Raw genomic sequence first — 18971 nt, 5'->3', positions numbered from 1 at the left:
TCGGCAGGTTCTGCACCTGCTGCCGCGTTTAAAATGATTGTGAAGCTGGAACCCACCTGCGAGCGCTGTGGGCAGCGGGGAGGAGGAGCGGGCGTTTTCCGCCGCGCCCTCGCGGCGGCTGCGGGAACGCTCTGGGTGGGGAGTGGGAGATCTGTGGGAGAGTAGCGGCTGCTTCTGCCGGCTTTTGGAGCAGGGGAATGGCTGGAAAAGCTCTAATGCTGTTTATTTGGATTAATCATGGCGCTTGTGTAAGTTTTATAGCAGTTTGAAAATAAAATCGGGTGATAATGTGGAAGACTAGGTGTAAAGAGTCAAGCAGCATTTCTGTGTGTGTGGAAAAGCCTGAGTAAAGATTGATGTTCCTTCAGTCTCAAGAACAAACTTGAGTTATTGAGCGTCTCCAAGCTTTAGATCTCTCGTGAGATGTCTAGAGAAGTGATCAATTGATATTTAATGTTAATTTAAATGTGCATTCTCCATCCCACGGGTATCTGGTGACTTCAGTTGTTACCTGACAACAGCGATCCCTCATATCTCAGATTATATGAAGTTTTGTTCATCAAGCCAAATTTCAGTTTGTCATAGAAACGACCTGTTAGAGATTAAATTTTCTGTCTTGCTTAGCTGAAAGTTGTGACATTTCCACAGTTGGTTTGATTCCACTTATGGCATGCAGTAACTGTGTTCTGAGGAGAGAGAGCTTTGGATTCATGAATGGTTGCAGTAGGGTCAGGAAACAGTTTGTGGAATTAGTTAATTTTGCAATTTCTGGTATAAAAAATTGTGAATTGCAGCATTTATGTGTAGTGTATTTAAAAAGTTGGTTTTTTTTTTTTCCAGACTGATGTAGAGATCTTTTTGGTGGGTGGTAGTTGCAAAAGTCCCATTGAAAGATTTTGGAATGGAAATGATGTGATATATATTTTGCAGAAAGCAGTAAGTGCATGTGTTAGTTGTTAATCTTTTTAATGTAGTCTTTTGAATTCCCATCAAGTATTTTCACACTTTTTTTGACTTGCCTATGCATTTCTCTTAAAGAGGCACAATGAAGACAGTGACCCAATGGAAGAATCAAAAATGGATGATGCTATTTATGCCTCCGAGCTTTTACCAAAGGAGAGTTCTGGACCTGTGGCTCTGTCTGTCAGAAGAGCAAAGTAAGTGGCAAAGGTCTGCCTCCCCTTCTGATGTCATTTTCTTGTGTAACTTTTTGTTTCTCTTCCTAATATTCAGAATGTGTATGATTTTCAATCCCCCCCAAGTTCAATTAGTCATAGTTTGGGGAGGAGATAGGACCATTTTCCATCCTGCAGAATGGCCTCCCCTGGCTAGAAGCGTTCCTAACGAAGGGGCTAGAGTCAAGGTACTGGGAAAACACTTGTGAGCGGCTCTGTGGGGTTATTGGGAGTTGTCGGGGTGTAGGTGAGCAAAGAAAGCCTCCGAAGAGGTCAGTGCTTGGCTTTGCACGGCTTCTGCTAAATAAAAATAATAATCTGATTGGGGTCTTTGGCTGTTATTAAAATACCAAGACATTGTACCAAAACATGGTGACTAGTTTGCTTAACTAACTTATCCTTTTAGCTTGCTTAACGTGTGAAATACAATTATGGTTTTAAAATCTTTAGTCTCAATTAAAATATTATGTTAAATATATTCTCAGCTATGATATCTTCCTCCTTTGTGACTTCTTTGCTCTACCTGTAGAAGGAAGTTTCTAATAGTGCATTTTGTCTAATGATGTGATGTCTGCTAACGAAGCATGGTGGATAGCAGTTAAGTTTTCTGCAAGGGATAGATTTAGCTTATTGTTGGCATCTCATTTCCCTGTTCATCTTTCTAGGCGGTTGATTTCCTTATACACAATGGTACAAAATCCAAACATGACCCACTTGGAGATCAGTGAACTGGTCGCACTTCCTCCCCTCTGGATAAGGTGTGACGCTTCTGATCCTGAACGTACCTGTTGGCTTGGAGCTGAGCCTCTCAAAGCTGGAAGCAAAATCACCGGGATGAATTTCTATATGGTTACGTGTGATGGTAAGGTCATAATGTTACACGTACAATTAAATGTGGGAATTTAACGTGCAGAAAGGTTGATGTAGTGATGCTGTCTTTGTCCTTCGAGTGGTGTTGGCTTGGTACTGCTCTATATTCCTCACTTTAAAAAATGAGGGGGGAAGTAAAAGAGAGAGAGAAAAGAAAAAGTGTTTTAACCTATGCTGTGTGTGGGCAATTACTTGTCATATACTTAATGCAGCAGTATCTGCGCAGGGTGCAAACTTAATTGCTGCCCTTCAGCTTCTTGCGCGAGCACTGACTCTTCCCTAGCATTTCTACGTTAACACCAGCTCTTACTGTCACAGGGCAAATGCAAGACAAACACCTGCTGTGTACATTACAGCACGAGTCGTACTCGACCGCATGGAGTTTTTGGGAACTAATTTTCAATGCCGAATGTGAATTGTGTCATGTGGTTTTGATTCTTCTTTTTTTTTCCCCCTTTCCTAGGTCCTACAGCCGAGAAAACCTATTTTGCAAACCTAGAAGAGCTCAAAATGGCACATAAAAGGAAACATCATTCATCTGTTGTAGGTTTTTACGGTCTGTCGTGTTTCCAATCTCAGTTTAAAAACTCTGGTTTGGGGAAGCTTTATAGATTCTATGGAGACCCTCACCTGAGTAGGAGTTTATAGTATAATAGTCTCTTTTGAAGTAACGTTTGAGCTCGCTATGTTGCAGTGTGTTTGTCTGCTATTGGCTCTTTTTTGGGGTGTGTGAAATGCTTTTCAGCACAAATCAGTCAGTGTTGTGGTGGTTGTTTTATTTGTCTTTTTGTTTTATAAATCTGCTTCTTCTAGGTGACAACAAAAGGATTTGCTCGGTATGAACTTATTAGAGCTGCTGCCATAGAGGACACACTCATAGAATCAGAGAGCAACATCTCTGTAGATATTACATGGAATACTGTAGAGAAGCTTCTGGAAACGCCCCCACTGGTTTCAGCTGCCACACTGGTAAGTTGAGAAGGAAAAACCAAAGAAACCCAAACTCTTTTTGTGGAGATATAAAAGATATGAAATAGGTTTGACCCTTGACATTTGTCTTTATTATTCTTTCTATAAGCAACGCAATATGTTCATAATGTAAATTATAGATGATGTTGATCTGCGTTTCACTAATGAAAATGATTTCTGAAGTTTGAAACTGACGTAAACTCCTGGAACTTTCAGAATATTGCACTGGAGTCTGGGGACCCCAGGAGTCCCGTCTATCAGCTCTACAGAGAACTGCAGTTTCTCCTTGTAAGTATAAGTGAGAAAGGCCAATTTCAGGTTTACAGGGAATGGTGATTTTATGTGTTAATAATTTGCTTCATTCAAAAGTCCATCAGATGTTTCCTAGATAGCTCAGAGTTTATTCTGAAATAAAAGCTTAGAGTTCAGCTTTAGGAGTGTTGAGTACAAAGAGGACAACTCATGAATGCCAAAACCAGGAAGCAGGAGAAGTTTCTGAATTCATGGTTAGCTTAGGAGAGAGATGTCTGATTCTGGGAGAAGTGAGCTACATTTTGAAGTACTTGCAGAGCACTTGCAGAGCCTCGAACAAGAACTGACTTGTATCGTTTTGATTTTCATGCTGCCTTTAGGCTTTGGCTGAAGGTTTGAAGACCGGTGTGACCGAGTGGCCTGAGCCGTTAGAGTCTGAATCAGCTGTTGAACTGGTCCGGGAATTTCTGGCAGGTGATTGCTGCTTGTTACATGAGGAGAGGGGGATGTTGGCTTTCACAGAAATAAAAGGAAATTCCACATACAATTTTAGAAGTGTGGTGGTGGAAAACAGTACTTTGATGGCATCTTAAAATAAAGCATCCAACATTACTGATTCCTTCTGAAAACTAGTGAACATGTGTCGTGTCAGAAGTTTAAGATACTAGAAAATTAATTGAAAAAGAGAATCCGATGTAGGAAATCACCGTGCAACTGGAAATTTTTTTAGTGTGTAGATAAAACTTGGACAAAAGATAAACCAGACAAAAGCTCTCTGACAAATACATGTGGAAGGAAAACAGACGCTTATTAGAAACCTTGCTGCTTACACTGGAACTTCTACAAGAATGTAGTAAATGTAGTAAAGGTCTATGGGGAAAGTGTATAGCTTAGAATAAAAAATATTAAGAAATTGTCTTCTCTGATGTATCCTTACCCAGTAAAAGGAATTTTAAAATGGATAACTTCTGTCTATTAGCCATCCAGTCAGTGTATCGTTCATTACGATATACCCAGGCATTTATACGATTGGTTTGGTGATATTTTCTTTTCGTAGAGGTTAAATTTATTTTTCTCCTGTACCAGATTTAAAGAAGAAGCTGGATGGATATTGTTTATCTGGAAACAAGAACGAAACAGAGGTATATGCAATTTCCTACCAACTGCCTTATCGTTCCCCTTATTTCAAACATTGACTGCATCTTGTGTATTATTTATGTAGGTATGTAACAGACATAAAGATGTAAGGACAGGAGGATCTTTTGCTTTCCGTTTCTGCCGTGTAAAAATAACGGCAGAAAGCCTTACAGGCACAATTAGGAATCCCATAGCTACCCTCTAATTGAAAGTCCGCTGCAATTTTTACCTTCAGTAAACCTCCCTGTTTTTTTTATTCCAAATGCTCTACTAGTGTCCATTATACATATTTTTATATAACTTAGTGCTCTGGAGCGATTTTGATTTGTTTCTTTCCCTTTTTCATTACCAAAAGCTTTCAAATTGAACTATATTATATAATAATCAACTGCAACCACACACCACTGTCTGTCATCTCCTCAGTGGTACCAGTTTGATATCTGTCCTGTTTATCTACATGTTTATGACATTCTAAAGCAATGAGCAAATCAAATTAAAAAACCGTCTTCAGTTAAGAGTACAAGGAAAAGTTTTCAATCTACAAGGAAAGGTTTGGGTCTTCTTCCTATTGAGCGGGAAATTGCATTTTGTCGATAAGCTATAATTATAACGATTTCTGTAGGGGTTAGTTTTCACTAGACAGTCTGATTGAGCTTTATTTGGCTGTGATCAAAAGTCTTTCTGATGGTAGGTCCAAAGCAAGTGGTTCTCCAGTGTGACAATGCCGAAAAGAATTAGACTTAAATAAAAATAGGTTTCTAAATCGCTATGCACTAGTAGATTCTGTGTGGTAGTTTCCCTTTGAAAGGAGAAAAATTAGTGGCGCACGCCATTTTGATCTCTGGAGGAAGGCTGAATTGATAAAATCTTTGAATCTTAGATGTCTTTTTTTACTTAAACTCTTTCAGAAAATCAAATGTGACACCGCTGCAGTGGACAGTTCCATAAAATCAATCTTCAGCGAGCGAGGAGACCTGGATTTCGCTGAACAATTATGGTGCAAAATGAGAAGTAAGTGTGTTGTGGGTGTTTTGCCCCATCTGTTTCCCTTCTGGCTCAGCTGGAGAAATGTGGTGGCCTGTTGTTAGTGACTTAACAGCTGGAGAGCCTGGATTGGTAAATAAAATATTGCATCTTTTTTTTTTTAAGGTGTCAGTTCCTATCAGGAGTTAGTGGATTGTTTCACACTGATCATAAAATCCCTGGAACATGGTGAGATACAGCCATGGGTATGTATTCATATTTCACAAGAAATGTTAAAATTTTGAGTTGTTTGAAGTGGAATATAGTTCTTGTCCCTAACTGCCCCTCGTTTCTGTGTTGTTTTGTTCCTAAAAGACTTTCACGTGTCAGAGTTTGCTCCTTTTTCCATGGTGGTGTGTTTCTAAGCAGTATTTGTGATGTTTCATACAGTTACCTCACAAGAAAACTTTTCTCACGTTTAGATTCATCAAGGGAGTAGCAGTTCGCTGAGTAAACTGATCCAACAGTCTTACCACGGGAAGATCGAGGCCGTTCCCCTCAGTGGCATCGCTCCAGTTCAAATGCTCTTGGAGATTGGTTTGGATAAGATGAAGAAGGATTACGTCAGTTTTTTCATAGGTAAGTCTGATGATACCTGTTAACATGGTTAGAAATTCAAGAGAAAAGGTGTTCCATGCGGGAAATAGTGAAGGTTTTGGTAACCTTGGTCACACTTCTGCTTCCATCTGCTGAAGTGCTGCTTCCAGCCTCCTCCTACTTTTCAGCTGTATATGGTTTCAAAATCTAAAAAAATTAATTGTGCAAGCTACAGTTATTTTGAAACCAATCATGTATTTCTTTCTTAATTTGAAAAAACCTTTCAGTTGAAGTTGGAGTAAAATAAATCCTGGATTTATATAATGTGGGCTGTTTTGTGTTCTTAGCTGTCTGCTGTTGGTGAAAAAACAAGACCGTCAGGTTTTTCCCATCTTTCCTTATGCTCTACGTGAGTTAAAAGGAAGTCAGTCAAGGGCATGTATGTGTTGTAGCTGTGTTTGTACACTCTAGGGTTTGGAAAGGTAGTTTATTCTTATATTATGCTGGAAACAAAAGCTAGGGTGGAAAAATTTTTGTAAGGTAATTTTGTTCTTGAAAACATTGTGGCTTTGTTGTCAGTATCACAGCTGTATTTTGTTCCTCAGTCTGTGGGTGGGGGTTGTGTTTTACCGTTGTTGCTACCCACTCCTTCACCTCTTAATTTCTTTTTTGCTTTGTCATCTTGTTCCCATTCTTTGTTTCATTTGCTTTTCTGTTTTCACTATTTGCAAACCTGTATGTCCCAAGGAGAGTGGTTGTTTCAGAGTATGTAGCGGTAAATAAAATGATGCCTCTACCATGCTTTTTTACAGGTTTTCTCTTGTTTTGAGTAATCATGTCAATAGATAACATCACAGTCCTAGTGACTGTGTTTCTTTGGTAGAATTCCCTGTTTGAATACCTGAGTGTTGCTTATATTCCATCTGACACTATGTAATAAATTTGAATTTTTATTTTTTTCCCCTGTTCATTTCACAGGCCAGGAACTTGCAACATTAACCTACTTGGTGAGATGCTTTATTTTATTTATCTTTTGTTTACTGTGAAAGCAGTATAAAGTAGAGCGCACGTGGCTGCTGGTGGGGTGCAAGTTGTGTCATTCCTATAAGCTGAAAAAACTGAACTGCAAATCCTGAGGATGGAACAGTATACTCCAGAAATGCCATTACAGTGTTTGCTTATGCAGATATTATTTCCTACGAATCTGACATAGGTCATTGTCAGGCAGGACAGTGAACCCCAGTCCATACTTCCGTAACACGAACTTTGATCAGACTCTGCTGGGTCGTTCTTAAAAAATTTTGGCTTCTCAAAAGAAGCAGGAAAATTATTTCAGTGTACTGAGTGTTGTGTGGTTGTAGAAACTGAGTGTCCAGTTAAGAGCAGAAGCTGTTTGCTGTTCCAGGATTACTTCATTTCCACATCAGAAGATCTACAAGAACAAGTTCATCGTGTTCAAAAGCTTCACCACATGCTGGAAATAATGGTCAACTGTACAGTCTTACTTCAGTTTAAACATGAGAACCTCTTCCCTTTGACACAGTAATTATTTCATTTTTACTTCTTGCTCTTTAAATGACAATAACAAATAGATTCTCTTTGACAGTCATAAACTTGCTTAAAAAAGCATCCCTCTGTGGTGTTAATACTAACGAGGCTGCAGAAGTAGCACTTGGATCTTACTGCTACCTTTTTCTTTGTGACAAAAATTGAAAACCAATCATAAAATCTGAGAGTATAGTTAATTTGTCAAAAGGTTTATGCAGTGTTGCACAAGCATTTCTCCAAAGAAGGCTGGTAACTAGTTGATTCTTATTGTAGAATTTGCATGAAGTATTATAAGGAAAACCCTCTAAACGAGAAGCACGTGTTTCCACTGCCAATCAGACCAGCTCTTGTCAAGAAGTTCTATCAAAAGTAAGACGAATTTCAATGTTTGCAGCATTACAATTCTGGTGTGACTGAATGCCTGACTGAATTTTGACATGTCTTGGTTGTTCTCTCAGTGATCACCCAGAAATATGGAAGGTGGACATAATTAGTGGGCATGGACTGAAGGAGGTTAAAACAACGTGGCAAGTCAGTACTAATCCTGCAGTTGAACATGTGACGTCAAACAACACAGGTAAGGAATATCTGTGGTGGAATGAAGTCGGGGAGTACACTCTTTAAATAAATCCAGCTTTTATACTGGACTTGGTGGGTCTGAGCTTTTTCTTACGTATATCTCCAGCAAAAGCAAAACAGTGTTTTGTCTTCTGCTAAAAGGGTGAGATGGAATTTATAGAATGTAAAAGATTTTCAGAAAATTCTGCCTTCTTGCTTTCACTAAGTTTTTAGAGATAAAATGACAGAATACTTCCAAATAGGTCATGATTAAGTATTGTCCACAATATCTTATAACTTACTGCTAAAGTCTTTGCCAGCGTATCTGAGATGGGTTTGAGGAGGTACCTGTTGCTGAGAGCTGCTCCCTAGTCAGAGCAGCCAGCAGGTGCTAAAGACAGCAGGCATGCCCTGCTGCAGGTGGAGGTAGAACAAGTGAAAAAGCAAGAGAATGGGGAAGAGTTACCGTATAGTCTGGCATAGAGCTCATTTGCCTTTCTGAGGTGAGGTTCGAGGCAGGGTAATGCTTTGGTAAAGTGTTCCTGTCATTCTCAAAGTGCTTCTTTCAGGAAGATTGTGGAACCAGTTCTGGAAGCTGCCATATGAACTAATCTCCGCAGTTTCTAAGAACAGTGGTGGCTAATCACATCTTTTTCCTTCTGTCTGTGCAGGTCTCTTCTCCGATTCCACAGTTAATGGAAGCACTGAAGAACGAATGTATTTTATTACAGTGGCTCAGTGCAGTCAGGTGCATTTCATGTAAATGCTCTACAGGCAGGCACTGGAAAGGTCAGTAAAGGGGAAAGTTCAGTGTTACCTGTGTCCCAGCAGTGTATTTAGAACAAGAACAGGACCTCTTACCCAGTTATTTGCTTCAGTACACTTGGAGCGTGAGATACGCAGCCATAATTCCTCTGTACACGTCTGCTCTGTTTATAAATGTGCAATTATGAATGTACAGGATAATTATTTTAAAAATATAGGAGATATTTGTGCTCATATATTTACAAGTGTTCAATAAAGTTGCTGCACTTTGGGGTTTTAAATTTTATTTCTTATTAAATAAGAATGCAATCAGACACCGTTCAAAGTGTGGATTATCTTAACAAAACAAGCGATATTGTCCCGTTTTCCTGGTGTCAAGTGATGTGCCATCATCCAGATCTATTTGGAAGGCTCTTCATCCGGGGCGTTGTGAACTTCTGACAGTTCGATTGCCTTTGTCCCTGTGTTTATATTCTGGAATATTCTTGAATATACTTGTCTCCTCTTCAAACTTGTGTTTTTCCCTCAAGGCAAAGTAAAGTATTTTTGAATACTTTTGCACAATTTTCTGAAAAAAATTGTCAGCATAATTGGCTGGGCATAATCATCTAAATATGTTGGGCTGGCAGTTGGACATGTTCTTACGGTGGTAGACAGTGGATGTAATGTTTTGGTAGTGTAATTTTAAACAATTACATAGTGTAGTGCCAATAATTTGAGACAAATGTTTTGCATAAAAGCAACTATTAACTATTGATAAATAAGAATAAGGAAAACCCCAGTATTCATGCTCTTTAATAATTTTCTATCTATAAATTTCTATAATTTCTGGTTTTTCCTCAGTAAATCTTATTTCTTATTCCTTTCCTAATATTACATCTTAATAACTCTCAGTTTAACGGAGAAGAGAAACTCGGAACAAGGTGCTTTTTTCGGTTTCCATACTGCTGCTCTGCATTCAGTGTATGCATGTGCAGTGTTGAAGGTACGGTGCGAGCTGACTAGGAAACTCGTTTGTTGCTTTGCTCTGGGGGAATAATCTCAAGCACAACAGGACAGTTTAGCCAGATGACTGTATTCTGGACCAAATGTTTTATAGTTGTGTACTTCACTTGTTCCTACCTGCAGTACAAGTGAATTTGAGCACCTGGAGGTGCTTGGGTTACGTACAACCCACGCTTCTGTGTGTAATAGACTATAAAGTTGTATGAGGTAAACCTAGCTCCCCGTAAAAAAAACTAGAGATGAGAGTCCTCAGGTTACATCTGACTCAGCAGTTGTCATCTGTGATTAACACTTCAAATAATTCTTCTCCACCCCTACATAGTAAGGCATATATTATCCCAACTTCTAGACATGAATAATCAGTTAATGTTTATGCAGCGCTGTTGGAATATTTAACTCCTTTTCTATTTTAAAATGATGTGTCTGTCTCTTCAAATAGCAGTTACACACTAACTAAAAGTCTAGCGATGAACAGACTGAACTCAGAATTTGCAAACGGCTTTTAATCAATTTGTACTGGCAAGAGTTGAATCACTTTAATCTTAGCTAACTATTTTGCTGGTAAACAAAATGTATAGTAGTTGCCGAAATAGTAAGAAACATAGTCTCCTACTGAAAATTAATAGAAAGTATTGCAGGAAGAAAATGTACTTTGGGTGGTGATAAAAAAATGCAAATTATTTTGGGAGCTCACTAGAAAAAACTATAGAAGGGCGGACAGGTAAAGTAATACCTCTGTCTTTACAGTGGTGTAAAAAGGCATCTGTGGTAAACTTCAACCAATGTAATCAAGCAGTTGCATTTTATGATGTGAAGTGAGGATGTGTGTGAGCATGTGATTTTAACTGTGGTTTCGAAGGTAGGATATTAGTAGGACAATACTGACGAGTATGCAGAGTGTGAAAACTGCAGGAAGAACAATCTCTGTCACCTTTTCCATGTGAGTAATCAGGGAATCTAAAATTTGAGAAATGAATAATACATAAGAAATTTAATTTTCTGGAGTGTGCTAATTGTTCACTTAATGTTAACATCAATTAAGGATTTTTTGGAACATTTATGGCTAAAATTACTTTGTTAAATGTTGACATTGGCATAAACAACAAACAAAACAAACCAAAATTTCCAAAGTCTGCAAAAGCTGGAGCAAATCCATGACAGTTTTCCCTCTTTTTTTCCTAAGGTAAGTTTTTGAAGATACATATCTGTGCAAAGGGCTGCAAAAATTGTGCTTACTAGGAATTACCTTCAGTGCATTGGCAGTGTTCCACTGCTCCTTGGATTTTTATTCACCACCTCTCTACCCCCTCAAGGGAAGGATAGAAAAGAAAGTTGCAAAAGAGAAATCCTTGGAAAGCACTCAAGCCTTTTTATGATTGTTTTGCAGCTCTTCGAAGAATTAAATGGGCTTTATTTTGTAGCATTTTGCTCCGCAGATAAGCCTCAAAGAGTTCGGTAAAAACGGTTAATTCACCTAGAACATATCACTCGGCAGCTGAGGCTCAGTAGGGTGAACTCAGGCTGACTGCTTTGACATTTTCTACCCTGGGAAATTTATCTCGTCCTTCTTATCAGACTTTGTAATTCTTATTTCATCTTTTAAGTCTTAGAAGTGTCAGAAATCCACTGGGTAGATTATTCTAGTTCAGGAGTTACGGAAGGTGCTGAATTATGCTGAGAAGGTCTTAAGAGTGATGGATTAGGCTGGCACTGCGGAAGCTGCAGGCAGAGCCTGCTCTGTGGTGTGTTCTTGAGCAGCTGCTCTGAGTTGTGCTGCTGGGAGCTTTGTTACCAGGAGCGTGAAAGAGCAGGAACGTGGCTGAACATGACCTTAGCTAGTGCTCTGCCTGTTTCTTCTATAGTTCTGTTTTATGTAGAAGTCAGACACGGAGAGGTTTTCTGCATGGTTGTCTCGATTTGCCTGGGTTAGGTTTAGGTTTGAAAGAGCATTTAGCAATTTTCTTATTTTAAGGAGAAAACTGTCATCTTAGCGTTAATTTTAAAAGTAACTCTTCCAGTTTGTGTATTCTGTTAACATCCAGAGTTGATCCGTTGAGTTGGCGGGAGTAAAGAAAGACATTTTCCTTTTGAGCCTGGCTTGTAGTATTTGAAACCTCCTGTGCTTTCAGGGAGAAAATACCTTTTAGGATCCACTAATAGTAGTACTCGGAGGAAATGAGAAAGCTACATAAAATAAAAATCTGAAAGCTACATAATATGCTTTTCTAAAACAAAATAGAAGACAATTAATTACCTGTAGCAAGGAGCTGGTGTGTGCTAGAGCAAGTGTCCATGGCCTTCTGATGCCAGTTCTCCACCTGGGAAGGTTGACATGGCAGTTCTGTTAGACTGTAACGCTGTAACGCTGTCTCACAGCAGCTTTTTCTCTGCCCCAGAGCGTTTGTCCACTACAGCTGACTGGAAGCTCTTTAGTTCTGTCAGCAGGTGGTTTTCTGAAAGTTTCTTTGTATCTTTGTGAATTTTATTGCAACATTTTTTGTATAGTTAACTGTTTAATATCATTTTTAAAAGCACATAATATAATAAGGTAGCACATATGTGTAATTTTCTGCCTAGATATCTGGCAGGGCACTGGTACCTGACAATTCAGAATCATTGATCACATCAGGAAGTCCAATTAGAATTTGTGAAATGCTTTATGAAACAGTAATTGAGGCTGTTTCCACTTTCTCTGTCTCTGACAGAACTGAAGTGTCATTTCATGTACTATTCCCTGCAAATCATTTTGTGAAATTCTATGTGATATTTGCCTGTATATCGAGGGAAAAAAAGAAAAAGATTTGCATTTGCCATCACCTCTCTTGGATTTGGGAATCCATTTGCATTGATGATCTTTTTATAATAGTCAGCAGATGCCTTTGGGTATCGTGGTTTGTTCTTGTTTTTAAAATCGATGTGATAAAATCCAAATCTTTCAGAGAAGCCCTTGTTCCATTCAAATTGATCCAGCAGTGACCAGGCAGTGTAACCTTTGACGTTAACACCGTCCTTTAGAGCTGGAGACAGAATACAGGTTACTTGGTTAAACTTGGTGCCTGTGCTTGTCGACCTTAAATTATCGTTCTGCAGGGGTTTTGTTTATACCAGAAAGAGGTGGGGAGCCGGGGAGGAGGACAGAAGAACAGCAAAGTGGACAGTCAGTTAGATTCTTTGAAAGTGTTGTCTTTAGCTTAGAGGTTCTGCAGCTCTCTAAGAACGGTAATTAGGCGCAATTTCTCCTTTTTAAATGTGGAAACCGATGGTCTATTACAGTATTAAGTCTCATGCAGGTTATGGTATTTATTAGCATGAGTAGGTTTGGCTAGGTGTTAGTTTGGTGGAAATTGCTTATTCTAGTTTGCTGTCCCTTTTGAGCTGTGAGTATTTATTTGTCTATGATGTAAATTACAAGAGTGAAAAACAACCAGAAGGCGAAAACGCTTGAAAAGCTCATGCACTGAAAAGATGTTTCTCAAGTTACCTTTCAGTATTTCATTAATATATCCTTTCAGATACTCTATCCTCCAGTCATCACACAGCTGAGTGCACTGTACCTTTTCAGAAACTCCATTCTCTGTCACGTAAATGAGAGGGTTCCCATACTGTGTCTGCAAACAGAGGCGTGTTTAGAGCAGCTTGTATAAACACAATCACCTTAGTTTGACAGAACGTGACATTTGGAGTAAAATGCGTTGAAAGGTTTTCAAAGATTTCATCCGTAATCACCTTAATGAAGTTGAGTAATCTTCTGAATCCCCAAGGGACAGAATATAACCATTTAGGGCCTGGAGCTGGCCATTTTGGGTCCACCAGTTCAGCCAAATCATGGTCAGTGTGGTAACTGGATGCTTGTAGAAAGGGAAACCTCTTCGGTAGAACGTAACGAGTAGTAAAATGACCGATTCCCAGGAAATCAGACGTGCCTTTGATATAGGTTTTCTCTTGCAGTGAGAAAGTCGGTAATCTTGATGTCCTCAGGCCCTGCTGGGTACTCTTCCTGCCTAGCAAAATAATTACAGGAAACATACTTCTGAGGAGCACTGAAATCTGTTTTCTTTACCTCACCAACAATAAATACGGTTTTCCTGAACTTAGTGTAGAGGACATTCAGTTTGATTGCTTTTTTAAGATGAAATAGTCTTTCATCTTTTTGGTTTGGGGAAGAAATGGGTACAAGACATGGAGAAAAGTGGATTGAAGTGGTTTTTTTTTTTTTCCGAAGAGCATGATAAATGCCAACAGAATGCTTGGAAACATAATGTGATGAGAACAGAAGAGCTTTGCTGCTGGCTGCATGGCCTGTTTTCTTCATTCTATGAAACAGAGGGTGGAACCCTGTAGAGTGCAAGCTGCAGTGATGGAACACTGCTGGTTCTTTGCCTTAGGTGGAAAATTTGGAAAAATCTTTTAACAATTCTCTGTCTTTTAGACCACTGAAAATGGACTGTGACTGAAAAGTGAGGTAGCTGCTTCCTTTCCAGTTTGGAGCACTGAGATATGCAGCTATTGGGCTCAAGAGCAGCTCAGTTTTATAGTTCTGGTACGGCCTCCATCCTGCTCAGAAGCAGTCCTAGCCCACAGGCCATCCATGGTGCCCTCATGCTTGACTAATCTACGGGTTGGTCGGGCTGTTGTGTTGTAATACTCGGCGAGTGCGTAATCTATTCATGTTCTGGTCAGTTACAGGGGCTTACCGACATAATTCTTCATGACTTCTGGATAGTCTCCCTTGTAAATGGGGTTTGCGAACCACCCCAGGTGAAACTGGATGTATCTTTCAGCAGCGTCTCGATCTGTGTGGCTGTGCGGATCCACAGGCTCCCCCCAGCCACTGGTTAGGGAAATTCCAACCATACCTTAAACCACAAAGTGACAATTCTGCAGTTGATGCATAATCTTTAAGCGCTTCGTATAAACAGAAGCATAATTAGAGGATGAATCCTCATTACCTTGCTGCTCACTGCGCCATGTGTTGTTGTAGGTGTGCCATACCTTTGCGTGACTCTGAGGGTTAAAGGAAAACACCACATGCACGTTTTAATCTGTCAGGCCACAGTCAGTGTAGAAAGTTAGTGAAGATCACAAGCAGTTTTTGCGCTAAGGGGTGTCTGGAAATACCACGTAAGTTCTTTTATGCGTATTGTGGAAGATTTAATTTCATATAAGATGTCAAAAAAGCATTTATGCACAATTCCTCCCTTAAATTCCAGGAGGTCCCCATGAAGGTAATACCCAGTGTTCAGTAGTGTCCTAACCAGCCTCTCCAGTCTTTGGAGGTCTTTGCCTACTTTATTCAGGCAAGTGACTTCAGTTTTACAAGAGCTACATTTAGTGCAGTCACTTGCAAAATCCAAGTTCACTTTAACGGGTCAGGATTTTACTCCTTGTTTCTAGAGTAATGTGGGCATTCTCTTATTGAACCAGTTTTACAGAGTGTTTCAGAGACACTTAAATTCCAAGGAAGAAATATGAGTTGTTACAGCAGTGTCATATCAAGCATGTAGCACCTCATGCTACTCCCGAACATGGATTGGGGCTTTAAAGTCAGGTGATAATTTTGATGTGCAAGTTGGAAATGGCATCAGTACAAAACTGTATTTCTGTTTAAAGAGCAGAATAAAAAAAAAAACAGTCTAAAAATCCTTAATTCACACATAATTTAAAGCACGATTTCGGTTTTACTTTGATTATATGGTGCGCTGCTTTGTACGCTCCGCATCCGCCGAGCTTCAGGCCTGGGGCGTGTTCTCCCGTTTCATAGCCCTTCTCAGCAACTGCCTGCGAGCACACAGAGTCAGTGATTCTCGGGACAGCACGTGTCGCTTCCACAGCGTTTCGGGAACAGAACCGCGTAATGGGAGCAATGGGAAGGAGGGTGGCGGTGACTTACCCAAGGGTTACTGAAAGTAATCCAGTGTTTCACACGATCGCCAAACTTCTCGAAACACAGATTTGCATAATCATTAAAATAATTTATTATGCTTATATTTTGCCAGCCACTGTACTTTTCTTGCAAAACCTTTGGAAGTAAGGATTTCAAGAGTCAATAATGTTATTTAAAGTTCAGCTGCCTGTTAACAAAGACTTTTATTTATATTTCAGTAGCTCAGAAGGAAATTTTTCATAACTTCAGTGTATATAAACTACAATGTATATAAAACACAAATGAAAGGGGAGTAATTATAAGCACACTTCAGCATTTGTATTAGCCATTGCACTGATGTAGATGATGTCTAACCTGTGGCAGATCCCAGTGGTACAGGCTCACAATAGGGGTAATGTTGTTTTCCAGAAGACTGTTGATGGTGTCATTGTAGAACTGTATTCCCTTCTCATTCACTTGCTCTGCTGATGAAATGCACGGACAAGAAATTACCTGGATTGTTCTTCAAATATCTGGAAGAACAAAAATCTAAACATTTTAACCCTGGGGTTTGACATCGCGGAGATGGGTGTGCTGTGCTGAACGTGTAACGGTTAAACCCTGTTCTGCAGTTGAAGGACCAGCAGCTTATTTAGCAGTCACGTGAAATGACTGTGGGCTACTCACGAGTAAAATGACTTGCCTGCTCATACTGGCAAGATGATGGAATTGCCATGCTTACTTTTGATGCCAGTGGGTATGATCCGAGGCCATGAGATAGAGAATAGATAGTGATTAACTTTCAGCTCCTTCAGTAACTGAATGTCATCCTGTGAAAAGAAAATCCAGTTAATACATCTCAAGTCAGAGCAGAATAGCTCTTAAATAGTACTGAACACAGACAATCTGCAGAGGAGTTGCACAAAAGAGGATTCCCTCAGTTATTTTCTGTGTTTGCTTTGAGGCAATGGCTCTTTCTACTTGTAAACTTCCTTTTTAGCCATTTTTTAAACTCTTGACTCTCCTGTAATGTTTTGTGTTGACAACTCTGGAAACTGAAGATGGTTTTCACCGTCTAATAGAGGATGAAAAATGAGCTGAGGTATTCTGCAACACAGTTATATTTGTCAGAATTTGTAGTGTGCATGTTTTAAAAAATAAGCCTGTGAATCCTGACCGCAAATGTTTCAGCTTAGGCACAAAATCAGGATTATGCTGGCTTTTATTTACTGTCTCATCCTGGAGTTAGGAAATGCTGTGGTATTACTGATTTTATGAGATTATTAGGAAAGAAGATTTTACAGAACTCGTTGAGAATACCATCCCTTGGCCTCCTGAGTTAAATGAGTCTGAAGAGCAACTAAAGCATTTCCTTTTTGCTGTTGTTTCCAAGTGAGAAATCAGTCCCATGCAATGGCTCCAGAACGTTTCTAGAGGGATAGTTCCTCTTTAACGATACCTTAACTTTGTAGTAGCCATCGCATGCCGAATCTCCTGTTTCATTTGTAACCACTTGCCCTTTCTTGTGAGTGAAAGCATCCCAGATACTTGGTCCTTTCCCATCCTTGTCCCAGGCCCCTTCAGTCTGGTATGCAGAGCTTCCAACGCCCCATAAAAACCCTAAAGGTAGAAGGAGGGGAGTTACGATTTAAACATTTTCCTGCAAAACTGTTCCCCATGCTAAATTTTCATATGTATTTTCATACACGGCTGCGTAGCTTGGTGTGAAGTGTGTGTCATTGCACGCCTTCTGAACAAGAGGTCAGTGTTTCCCACGTGAAGCCTTGTCAGTGCATGAGCTTGCACTGTGCACGTGGTATAGACTGAAGGTGTCCTTCATGGATGCACTGAAAGGGGCATCTGATTCTTCCCCATCTTCAGCCGTGTTACAGGGGTTTTACAGGGATGAGGTAGTGTGCTGACAGTGTGGCAGAAATGGTTTACGGTAAGAAAAAATTAGGTTCCCATGTCATTTCTGCCTGTGAGTTTGTATGGGGTTTTTAGCGATTGCAAGTGGAGCTGTTCTGATGTAAAATATAGAGAGAGATCCATTTCATAAGCCATTTAAAAACTTGAACGTGAAAACAAGTCAGTGGCTGTATCTCTCTAGTTTTGATTCTGGCTGAGCGGAATGTGTGTGTTTAGGTATATGTTGAAGAAAGGGCAAGGTTTCAAAGCAGCACTGGGCAGTGAACTAGATAATGCTGGGCAGCTCAAAACAAACCCACACAAGTTACTGGCATAACAAAGGTTATTTTTAGTTTATGTTTCTTGATTAGTTGAAGATAACTTAGGAAAAAGGAGAAGAGTTCTCGGGTGTGATTTGTTGCACTGTGCCTCTTGTTCAGTCACATGCAGGAAGGAGAGATCTGGCTATGAAATACTAATCTATTAACATTTATTCCAAGTTTACTGGCTTAACTGACTATACGAAGCACAGGGTTCTGTGAATCCTTGGATTTTCAGAGCTAGGCTCAGAAGATGATGCTAAGCACACATTCTGTAAGAGCCTGAATGTTTGTTTCTGCCATTTCCCTGGAAGGACGAGGAAACCTGTTGGTCCCTTTCTGGCACAAACCCACAAGTACATCTCGAGCATTATAAATCCCCCAGTCAGCTGCTGTTCAACAGTACCAGCTGGGAAAGTGCCGTAATAGAAAGAGCCTGGGTTATTCTTTGTCCACTGGAAATCCTCAGCTGCATTCAGGCGTATGAGCGGCACCAGCATATACCACAGTCCCACGACGTAATTCTCCATCGCTGTTAACTCCATCACTGCAGAGTGTTCTCGGCAAGTTCCCACCTGATAAAAGTGAAGAGCGTTGTCACCTGTTGCTGCTCTACAGACTAACTAGGCTTAGGGTGCTCGAAAGGGAAAAGCTGCTTTTTCTCTGCTGAGTGGGTCTGATTTCCATGGAAGGCTAAAACCAGATCTTGGGCTTAAGGGGAAGATGCTTTTAAGCTTCTGGCAGGGTGATGAAAATGAGAGCAGAATGAAGTGCAAAATTGGAAATATTAGAAGCACTTCCTGCACGTTTCCTGTAATGTTATTTATCCTTATTTTAGTCTAGTCTAAAAGTCCCTTTGTTGGTAGCTCTTTTGTTCTGGGTTTCAAACTGTCCCACCCCACAAACAGTAATGGTGAGTAGGAGTGCAGAATACCAGTGATTGTGCTGTGAGCATCTTGCCACCTAAATACATGCTGGAAATAAACCTTCTGGGAGCTGAAAAAGAAAATTAATACCTGCAATTTTTGCTGTTCTAATAAT

At 39.9% G+C, this 18971-nt stretch overlaps 2 protein-coding genes across 2 annotated transcripts in view; one reads left to right on the top strand and one right to left on the bottom strand.

Annotated features, from left to right (window-relative positions):
* Nucleotides 1-8832, top strand: part of ZWILCH (zwilch kinetochore protein) — a 9194-nt gene extending 362 nt beyond the window's left edge. The window contains exons 2-17 of the mRNA XM_010133158.1: nt 841-936; nt 1039-1157; nt 1841-2037; nt 2509-2588; nt 2859-3014; nt 3231-3302; nt 3647-3740; nt 4353-4408; nt 5312-5414; nt 5553-5632; nt 5849-6005; nt 6942-6970; nt 7369-7505; nt 7785-7880; nt 7970-8088; nt 8741-8832. Coding sequence (XP_010131460.1) covers nt 1063-1157; nt 1841-2037; nt 2509-2588; nt 2859-3014; nt 3231-3302; nt 3647-3740; nt 4353-4408; nt 5312-5414; nt 5553-5632; nt 5849-6005; nt 6942-6970; nt 7369-7505; nt 7785-7880; nt 7970-8088; nt 8741-8832 — 1563 coding nt within the window. The 5' untranslated portion in view covers nt 841-936; nt 1039-1062. The remainder of the gene's footprint in view (nt 1-840; nt 937-1038; nt 1158-1840; nt 2038-2508; nt 2589-2858; nt 3015-3230; nt 3303-3646; nt 3741-4352; nt 4409-5311; nt 5415-5552; nt 5633-5848; nt 6006-6941; nt 6971-7368; nt 7506-7784; nt 7881-7969; nt 8089-8740) is intronic.
* Nucleotides 8833-10680: 1848 nt separating this feature from the next.
* Nucleotides 10681-18430, bottom strand: LCTL (lactase-like). The gene is made up of 13 exons (XM_010133157.1): nt 18337-18430; nt 17162-17322; nt 16445-16532; nt 16078-16178; nt 15730-15858; nt 15522-15617; nt 14789-14843; nt 14534-14695; nt 13566-13840; nt 13321-13447; nt 12657-12856; nt 12094-12157; nt 10681-10796 (listed from the first exon to the last, which is right to left on the bottom strand). The coding sequence occupies exons 1-13, from the start codon at nt 18428-18430 to the stop codon at nt 10681-10683; spliced, it is 1668 nt and encodes a 555-aa protein (XP_010131459.1).
* Nucleotides 18431-18971: the final 541 nt, after the last annotated feature.

The sequence above is a fragment of the Buceros rhinoceros genome, unplaced genomic scaffold (assembly GCF_000710305.1).
Source record: "Buceros rhinoceros silvestris isolate BGI_N320 unplaced genomic scaffold, ASM71030v1 scaffold44873, whole genome shotgun sequence".
In the NCBI taxonomy this organism is placed as follows: domain Eukaryota; kingdom Metazoa; phylum Chordata; class Aves; order Bucerotiformes; family Bucerotidae; genus Buceros; species Buceros rhinoceros.
The sequence above is the reverse complement of the archived record's forward strand: the minus strand, read 5'-3'. Positions and strand labels throughout refer to the sequence as shown.